This window comes from Penaeus japonicus, unplaced genomic scaffold, assembly GCF_977035675.1.
Source record: "Penaeus japonicus unplaced genomic scaffold, GWHDUDI00000001_assembly GWHDUDI00000032, whole genome shotgun sequence".
Classification (NCBI taxonomy): Eukaryota; Metazoa; Arthropoda; class Malacostraca; order Decapoda; family Penaeidae; genus Penaeus; species Penaeus japonicus.
Genome location: NW_028234434.1, coordinates 9,738,145 through 9,748,144, shown reverse-complemented (window position 1 = coordinate 9,748,144; position 10,000 = coordinate 9,738,145). Strand labels below are relative to the sequence as shown.

Genomic DNA, 10,000 nt, shown 5'->3' with positions numbered 1-10,000 from the left:
AATTTGACTTACATCGTAGCTATTATCCTTTCCCACTATAATTCTCACCTTCAAAATAGTGTGTTCTTTTTTGTTTTTAGAACTACATGATAAAAATGCATCATGAAATCAATATTACCACATAAGGAAGTAGTTGAAAATTGTGTAGCTAACTTTAAGTAATTTTGAAAAGCAGACTGAAAAGTATTTTGGCTGAACTTTAGGGTGCAATATGTCTTTTCTTTTCTTCCTTTCTTTAGGTAATAATTCCACAAATAGAAAACGCAGATTTTGTTCTACTGCTATTACTGTCTTTTTTAAAAATCCAAAGCACTTCCTCATCATAAAAAAAAATAATAATAATAACATTCAAAATAACCACACTAATGCAGCTAAATACTATACACTAGTAGCTGGCATGAAGGGACTTTGCACAAGCTCACGTAAAACCTCATTACATGTTACATTATTGTCATTATAGTCACCACCATCATCATCACCATTGTCATTAATAAGAAAGAAAAAGAAAAAAATCATAGCAGATTGTATTTTACTATGACTCCCTGCTCTGGTTCCAATGCCGTAGGGCTACGTAGATATGTAAGGCAGCTGAAAATCCCTTTAAAAGACATCATAAGCTTATATCTTTAGATTTAGTGCAAGGTCATTACAATTTTTAAGGACTCATTTATTCCTAAACGATTTCTTGTAAAACGAAAAAAAAGACAAAAAGTGGAACCACACCAAAGTGCCCATCGACTATGTAAAGTTACTCACATAAAAAGAGTTGTATTGTAATTATATTTATTAAGTGTCTAAAAAGGTAGAAGAAAAAAATGTGTGTGATTGACATACCTGTTAATGTATATGTAAATGAAACTTTTTAATTTTAAGTTATATTTATTTCATCCCTAACAGAAAATTGTAAAATAGTACAAATCAATAGAGAGAATTAACCTTTACCAAAAGTGTGACTGAATGACAAACTCTGTGAGAATGATTAAAGAAAGCATCTTTAATTGCAAGTTTTTAAATTTGACTCAGTGTTACAGTACACTTTTTAAATTTTGTATACAATTTTTAACCTTATACCTTTCCAAACTATGGAGGACACAGACTGCCATAATCTCAATAAATCACACCCATCTGGTGGATGTGTTCTTTCCTAAGAATCTGAATTTATATATAACTACTTATTATATCAAATCACAGTTATATATGACTATATCAAAATATATGACTATATATGATATGTAAGACTATCAAAATCACAGTTAAGTAGAGAGCAAACTGTACACTTTGAAAGATTTTGAAGCAGTTACTACAACCATAACAACCTTCATAAGCATTTGAAGCTATCGAGTATTGTGCATAAAATACACTTAATCTTATTAAAAATCTATGTAAATACAGCAGAACAATCCATACTAGTCACATGTACTAAACAAAAGGAAGCCATTGGCAACATCAATACTCTTTTAAACTGCAATCACTGAAGTTTTCCAGCATGAGCCACACAAGGTTTTTACTCAGGCCTTCATATTGTATTGCTGTCCAAGAGAGATGGAAATGACCAAAGCAACCTTAAAAGATGGGAGAAAAGAGCAAACTTTCTCATGCATGACAGCATAAGTACCAGCCCTCTCTAGCACCAACTTTAAACTTCCTGGGCTAAAACAATAAGTGATTCCAGGACACAATATATGTCTCTTACTCCCAGAAATTGTCTGCTTCACGGTGGAAATACAAAACCAAATCCCACATAAAGATGACATTAGACTAAAAGACAAACTGAACCCCACTGAGCATAAAATTTTGAGCACTATGCTTCAGACAGAAATGAGCAGAGAAAAACAGATGAGAGACCTATCTATTTTTATGGTGATAGGTTAACAATTACATGTTACAGCTCTCTCTGGCCTCTTACTTCACCATGTATGTCCCTCACCACAAAATAACTCAAATACTGCGATCATCATATGACAGAGTAGAAATGTCATGTATCAAAAATATGCACTAATGGTGAAAAAATAAACATCTAAATTTGAATATGTACTAATTTGTGACTAAAAGGGTGGGTACACTTAATCAGAGAAGTAAGCCAGTCTGCATTTTATATGAGATGAATGTATAGAAGCTAAAATCGTGTCTTCTAGCCTGAAAAAAAAATCTTTGCTACAAATTTTCTATACTGCAGAAAGACAATAGTCCACATACTTAGAGTCAACAGGAATTGCAGGAATGATACTCTGTAATGCTCCTCTAAAGTTTTGAGTGACTTCTAAAACCCTGTCAGATTCTCCACTGAAAAACAAATAATCAGAGAAGAAATATAAAGGCAAGTTCACAACCATTGAACTGATTTTCCTTACAAACAAATGAAAAACTAAAGTACATGGAAGTCCCATAGATGCAAGTGGGGCTTATGGAATGTAAAATAAAATGAAATGTATTTTCCCTCATCTCTGTGTTTCGGTATGTTTCTAAATCTAGTTTTCAATTTTTTTTGTAGTGGACTCTAGTACACAAAAGACAAAATTGTTCCCACATAAATCAGCTCTGCATGGAATTCACACAGCATGCAGACTGGTGTATACACATGTACACTCAGGCACTCTTTATGACTGATTCATGCTGCTCAATGATGCAAGAATGAGATCAACAGAAGGCCTATCACTTGGCACTTTACTATGATAGATGAATTCCAGTTTTGCCTGTTTGTTCACTATGAAATCCCCTCCCATCTGGTGTGGGTCATCCTCAATGTCTGAATATGCCTGAGGTAGCGGTGTTCCCTTGGCCATCTGAGCACCATAAAACCCAAGGGCTGCCGAGTTCCAAACAGACACTATGGACCTGTTTTAAGAAAAAACAAATATATTAAACATAAACATAAACAATAATGTATTTTTCTTTAACACATTGTGGATGGGTGTCATGACATACACGACAGCTCCAGTTAGGGCAAAAAGACTCCCAGTCATAAAGTTTTATGATTGTCACAGTGCTACTTTCAGAGCTACAACTTTCCAAAGTCACCTTGAACCCTTGTGTTGTGATGGTTTTAGGGGAAAATTCTCTTTTAACTGGTGTCCAGTGTAAGAAATATGTACCCCTGTCTGCAATGGGTTAATACTGTCTGGTTATAGCAATAGAGCACAGTAATCTAATCCCCTTTATAATACCGTGAAGATACTTAATATATGGTTTTATTCATGAAAGCTACACCCGACTGTAATATCTGTTTAACAAAAAATGAAACGGAATAATAACACCACCTTATGAATAAATCAAAATTCTGAATAACAATAGAAGCATTAAGTTCTCTTTGGCTAACAGCCCTATCATTTCAACCCTCACCAATGTGCAAGATTAGTATACAATACTTTACTTTGTGGGATAAATCAGTGACCATTGAACTTGAATCTTGTGCTCCAATCTTGGGTGTTCATTCCCTCAAACAATCCTTCTGTTTAGAAAAATACTTTTATCCTTTATTCCTTTCCATAAAGAATATTCCCCTCCAAAAATTATGTGACTCAAAAAAAATTACCTTTTCAACCCAAGCTTCTGGTAAATGGACAGAGTTGGCTCAGTGAAGTATGGGAAAGGACAGTGAGTTTCCTCCAGCCACCTCCTTGCACCTGACATCTCCCCAAACGTCAGTACCACCACATTGCAACCAGCAGCAGTGAGTTCACTCTGTTCAAAGAAAAACGTAAAATGAGATGACAAATCATGCCTATACTATATTCCACTACTTTTCAAACTGGACAGGATAATTAAAGGGCTCAAGATAATATACCCTAAAAAGAAAATTATTGCTCACCATAAATGGTGGACAAAGAATGAGAAAAAAAATATAATAAATAAACAAATAAATGAATTTAATATAATAATAAAAAATCAAAACACTCACTTGTCTCTCCGCCAGCTGGGCCACGTGGATGCGTCACGGAAGTCAGGCAAAGTGTCTATTCAGCACAAGCAAAGTCCTCTCCTGGGGTAGCGAGGGGAGGAGGCCAGATAATGTGACGTCCTGTCCAAGGTTCACATGCAACGAATCAGGCACGCGATGGAGAATTACATCTCCTGGGGCTACATCACCAACCTCTGGCTGTACAATGGATGTTCTCTCACCTTCCCTGGCTTCCAATAGCCTAAGGAAGTTGGTCCATTCATCCTGTTGTGGATTTTGAGGATAGTAATGAAAATAAACAGTAAGCTGCATGTGTTGGTACAGGTAATGGAGCAGGAAGTGTTTTAACAAGTTTGGATTCCTCAAATTCTCATCTTGGTATTTAGATTCAATCAAACCACACTTATCCATTAAAATCATATTAATATGAACTATTTTTCTGCCTTTTTCAAAAGATTACATAGTTGAAAAAGTATATCTGAAAAGTCACATCTTATCCACTGACCTTCACACTCTTCTGTGATAAAAAGTTTTTGTGTTGTCAAGAAATACAAATAAAAGCACACTACAACCCATGTATCATATACCTCAACCTCCAGCAGACACTCGGCAACCTTCTGAACATCTTTGCTGCTCTTGCTGATGAATTGGTTAAGAGCCTCTCTGTCTGCTAATCCACTTCTGAAAGGAATACACAAAGACACTCAGTGATGTATGCAGATTGCTTTTTAGTTTAGATGAGCCATCGAATAACACTGTGGGTCATGATGATATGGCAGAATCTAACACATGTAATTCTTGTCATTTCTTTCCCCCTCTTTCTGTCTGTGTTTATCAGGCCTCATTCACTGCCCCTCTCTCAATTCCGTCCTCCCTCTCTCTGCTCCATCTTCTTTCCCTCACTTTTTTACTGTTTTTCCTCTCTACATTCTACACTAGTTTTGTTCTCTCTTTCCCTCACTTTAGAAGTATCTGTGTATTTTTCTGCATATCTCTCACTTTCTTTTCTTTGCACCTCCTCCCATGAGTTAAGCTTTTAAAACCTTCCAAAGAACAGGGGTTCAATAAATATTTATATGAATATGGAAAAAAGTTAGTATGGTGAAAAGAAAACACACACATTTTATGACTTTTTAAAGATGACAGGTATTCAGTCATAGAAATACTGATCTCTTCCAAAAACTTAAATAGTATTCTGACACATACCTCTTAAATAGCTGCTGATAGATTCCAAGACCTTCACACAGGACTCCAATACCTTTGCTAATAAAGTTTCCATCAAGCTCTGTGAACAAAAATGAAAAATTATCATCTTTATAAACCTAAATGTAGATTGTGATCCTTAACAAGCAGACATCAAATCTGATATAAAAATTCAGCAATGACATTTGATAGACATTTAGTATTTCAGTCATATCTAAATTTACAACAAATGTGACTAAACATTCACCATATCTATCATATATATTAATAACTTGTCCCTAATTTCCCAGTCTATGGTCTATAAATCTTATCTATCTTCCTTTAAACTACAGATCTTTAAAAAAAATGAGAAGTGATGAAAGAGAATATATGTCTATCTGTTTCCTAATTACTTCTAACTGTGCTCTGTATTCCCAGATTCCTAAATATGAATAAAATCAATGGAAACTACAAATAAAAGAAAAACACATATCATGCAGAAGGTCTTTACTACAGTACATTTATTCCCAAATGCATGTATGTCTTTACCAACTATCGATCTATGTATAAATGCATATAAGAAAAGAAACAGACGTGATTCCTGGGCGGCCTTTGATCTCTTGTGGAAGTCTTCTGATCTCGCCACTGCCTTAATATCCTTTTCTTTATATATGCTTTCATTCTGAGGGTCTTCATTTTATTAATAAATTCTAAAAGTAAAATAAACATGTTCATCATACCCTTAAAAGAAATTGCTTCTCTTGTAAATCCCATCAATCAAGGTAATTGTGTGTTCGTCAGACCATGATAGCCTTTAATAAATAACAATGACTAGTTTAATTTCAAAGATCTAAGATAAGCACTGCTTTCCAATAAACAGGCCATCACTTCTCATCATCAATTTTGTCACTTCATTTTGCAACTGTTTCATAGTTAAATGTAGATCCTCTGCTTGTGTGTGCCTCAAATATTTGACAGCTTAAATTTGATATCTCAGTATCTTTCTATGTCTTTTTATTATCATAATAATTATCCCCATCATCATTATCAATATCATCTATTATGAACACTATGTAAATAATAAGATATAGCATCAGATAAAGGTGAACAGTATAAAACTATTGCATAAGAATGAATTTATCAAAAAGAAATGGATTGCCTGGTTAAAATGTGGATTCTTTTCATCAATAACATTTTTCTTACTGTGGCTGTTTAATTTTGCTTCATATTTTGTTGTCATGTGGATATAAGCAAGCATATAATAGCCACTCACATAATGTTAAAAGTGCTCAAGAACTGCTATTTATGGCAAAGACAATGCCCAAAATACTTGTTGTTCAGGATCTGAGGGACCTCTGGATTTCTGACTACAACTGGAACCAATCAGTGACTTGATCTAATAAAGACTACAAATCCACCCTGCCAGTAGGTTGCTTTCACTACATGACCTCATGTTTATTTTTGTAGTAATCATAAAGCAATTGCATGTAATAAGTTATCCAGTAACAGTTATTTGCCTGTCATCTGTTGTTTTTCCTGCATCATAATTTGTGCTGTTTAATACCTGAGAACCCATAATCTGAAGCTTCACATTTAGATAACAGATATAGCCTAATGCTCAGACATACCCAAAGTACTTAAAAGACATTCACAAGGGTTCTCAATTTTTCAGTATTTTGCTGTAAATCCTCTTATCTACTCCTTCACCTTTTCTTGTTTCTGTACTCAATCATTGGTTAAACTTTAACATTAGTTTATTGTACTCATTTCAACATCATATTCAATTACTAATTTCTTACTTTTATCATTTTTCTAACCCATATGGATAAAAGATCTAAATGCTCATCATATTTTTTTTCATCCAAAAGAGTGTGATTAATACTGTGAATTCAAGAGACTGCTTGAACTGATTTGGTTCTTTCTATGTAAACAGAGACATTGGAAAAAACTTCCCATAGGTATTTCAGTATATACATGCATAAAAATATGTGCATATATGTAAGGGTGTAGGTGGACATGTGTGAACAGAAATATTCCTATTGCAGTGGCTGTGAATGTTTTTGTGTGCTAGAGGATATTTTGCAAGTATCTGAATGTGCTAAGTGGAATCATCTGTAAATATTAGTAGTAATATCCAAACCTATTTTTTATTTTGTGAGGCCACTGGGATAAGGAGTGTGCTTGGACTAATGGGTATGAACATTCACAGTTTTCTAAATTTGTGGATTAAGAACACAATATCATGAACTTATTCAACTCCCTGTAATGACCACAGTTATTCATAAAAAGTCAGAAGAACCACACAACTATTGTATACTATACATTTTATCAAGTAAAGCTTTCCTTTAAACAAGTTAGATAACTACTCCCCCTGTGTCTGTGTAGTTTATGATCTTAATATTTTCATTCAAAGAAATTAATAAAATATAATCATTTCCATAATCAAGACTGCATGTGAAAAGAAGGAAAAAGGAGGAAAAATGTAATAATAATAAATCAGAGTTTGCAATCTTCAATTGCAACTTCAACCAGCAACAAAAGACATACAATCTCATGCTCATTCTTTTATCAGGGACTACTTATTGGCCAAAATAAATCACAGTCATGGTTTAAGATATTTCTATTTTCATATTTGTTTTTACAAAAATCCAAGTTCAGTAGTTAATGCAAACCACAAAAAATAGCAATCAGAATTATCAAGGGAATCAATATATTAACAATATAACCCTGAGAAACTCCATCCAAGCACAGGACAAGGAGGGAGCTTCGCAATAAGAAAGCAACCACATTTCCTTACTGTTACAGCATAGTATACTGTGAGAAAATACTGATTCTCATTTCTGGTCCTCAATACAGAGATACAAACAAAATATTCTATTCTGTCCAAGCTTTTGCACAAAGAGTCCAAGCCTATTGCAATCTGCCATATAAGAGAAAATGGTTGAGTTCTTTAAGCTTTGCAGTGTCTTGAGCACTGATGTTTAGCTTTTCCAAGAGCTGGTGGTATTTAGGCTCCTTTTTCAACACTTCTGCAATGGTTTTGGTCACAATGTGTGGCAGAGTGATGTCGTGGTACAGATATATGCGGTTGTTAAAAGTTGCATATACTAGGCATGGCACCTGTGGGAGAAAACAAATGAAAGGATTATATGGTGTTTTTTCCTCAATGCCTCCTTCCTTCCATGCTCATTCACTTATTCAGTCTTACTGATATGCATACAAGCATTTGCAATAAAATTCATAAACACTAAATTAAGTTGTTTTCATCATAATCAAGAAATTTCTTGGCAGTGACTAGCTTTTAGGTTTTACTATTGTATACACCTTGATGATTAAATTGATTCATATAAGACATTATTATTCCAACATGTAAATAACAGATGATCTAGGATAATGCAGCTAAACTTCAAAACTTTTCTCATTCTCTCACCTGTTTTCCATTAAGGCCGTAGTGACCAGCTACAAATGCATTTACTGGTTCAGGAAAAGTATATCTAACACAGTCTGTGTTATGACATACAATGTAAGTGTTTCCATCCCAAGCACAGGCAATGACTTCATCTCTTCCATTTCCAGTGACATCCAGTTTGCACACAGCAAAAAGTTGATGATCCACTTGCAAATTCCACTGGATCTTCCCATTGTTCAAAAGCGTTAATGTCCCATCCAAGGTGGCCAGCGCGTAGCCAAAGGCCTCTCCTGCACCACCATCTGCATCGCTCCCAGACTCTGCCCGCCCCGACCGAATGTTGCAACATATTTCATAAGCTGACCCTTCGTCTGTGTCTGTGCTAGACCTTGCCTGGCTGGATCCAAAGTTGCTGGAGATCTCGTAAGTTGTAACCTCCCCACCATCACTGTTTGATCGCACTGCCTTCACATGGTCAGGCATGTCCCCCTCACTGCCATAGGAACTGGGTCTCATCTTGCCAAGTCTTATATTTCCGCATATTTCAGTGTGGATGTTGGGGTTTCGCAGTCTAGCTGATGCCAGAGGTTCATAGTCAAGGGACATTTTAGTCAGCAATTCTGGCATGTTCTCATCAAAAGGATCTATTTCATTATCCTGGCCGACAGGCTGTACTCTCAGAGTAAAATATGTACCTCCAGGTTGTGCCACCAAGAGTGAGGGGGTTCCATCAGGACAGTTATTAAAAGTTATGCTCCCAATTTGGTCAGCTAATTCCCATTTATTAAGGCCAATGAGCTTACCATATGGTTTTCCGCCAATGACATCCCCACAATTAACCCAACGATAGGTACGTACGACACGGTCAGTGAGGGCCACAACCATCTCTGAGAATCCATCTCCATTGACATCCCCAATCAGCATGACCTTGACATTAGCTGGGATCCTCTGGGCATGGATGGGCTGCAAGACTTTCTTCTCTGGGGTTTCTCCCAAGTGATCATCTTCAAAGTCATAGATATAGCAGTAGCCACAGCCTGTCACCACCACCAGCACATTTCTTCCTGAATTGAACAAGTCGCCCACTGCAATGGCAGATATCATGCCAAGGTCATTTCCAACACGGACAGGCTTGGGGTTTTCTCCCTTGAAAATGGCAAGCAAGCCATTTTCATTCCCAACCACCAATTCATTCTGTGCATCATTATCTACATCTCCAAGGCAGATGGCATTCTTGTTGATATTTCCCTCAAACTCAAATTCCAAGTGGTTGACAAAAGAAACAACTCTCATTGTAAATTTTATAAGAAGATAATCCTATCAAAACAGAATTCTACCAACAAGTTCCTTTTAGTTTCTGCACTTCACTCATCTATATCTACATCTACAAGGTCTTCCTGATCTATTAACACACCACGAAGGTTCAAGGGCACTCTGTCTTCGGGCAAAGTGTTCTCCAACTTCTGCCAGCGCTCAGGAGGCCACACGATCCTCGAGGCCTTAGCCGTTAT

The 10,000-nt window shown here is 35.9% G+C and overlaps 3 protein-coding genes across 4 annotated transcripts in view; all 3 read right to left on the bottom strand.

The window, feature by feature from the left end:
• LOC122264353 (uncharacterized) overlaps window positions 1–4,162 on the bottom strand; it is a 362,270-nt gene extending 358,108 nt beyond the window's left edge. The window contains exons 1-3 of one of the 2 annotated variants that reach the window (XR_015192660.1): window positions 3,899–4,162; window positions 3,533–3,681; window positions 2,488–2,835 (exon numbers count right to left, since the gene is read on the bottom strand). Coding sequence is in view for 1 of the 2 variants with exons in the window: in XM_043033222.2 (XP_042889156.2) it covers window positions 2,598–2,835; window positions 3,533–3,630 (336 nt within the window). In the remaining variant the exon portion in view is untranslated. Of the gene's footprint in view, window positions 1–859; window positions 2,836–3,532; window positions 3,682–3,898 lie in introns of those variants that run through there. The other variant, XM_043033222.2, reaches the window with a different exon arrangement.
• Window positions 4,163–7,684: 3,522 nt separating this feature from the next.
• LOC122264351 (KICSTOR complex protein ITFG2-like) lies at window positions 7,685–9,782 on the bottom strand. Its single transcript, XM_043033218.2, has 2 exons — window positions 8,511–9,782; window positions 7,685–8,200 (listed from the first exon to the last, which is right to left on the bottom strand). The coding sequence occupies exons 1-2, from the start codon at window positions 9,780–9,782 to the stop codon at window positions 7,991–7,993; spliced, it is 1,482 nt and encodes a 493-aa protein (XP_042889152.1). The 3' UTR covers window positions 7,685–7,990.
• A 71-nt stretch (window positions 9,783–9,853) lies between these two features.
• Window positions 9,854–10,000, bottom strand: part of LOC147467956 (mitochondrial inner membrane protease subunit 2) — a 528-nt gene continuing 381 nt past the window's right edge. The window contains exon 1 of the mRNA XM_043033221.2: window positions 9,854–10,000. This exon is cut by the window's right edge and continues 381 nt beyond it. Within this exon, the coding sequence (XP_042889155.1) occupies window positions 9,854–10,000 (147 nt within the window).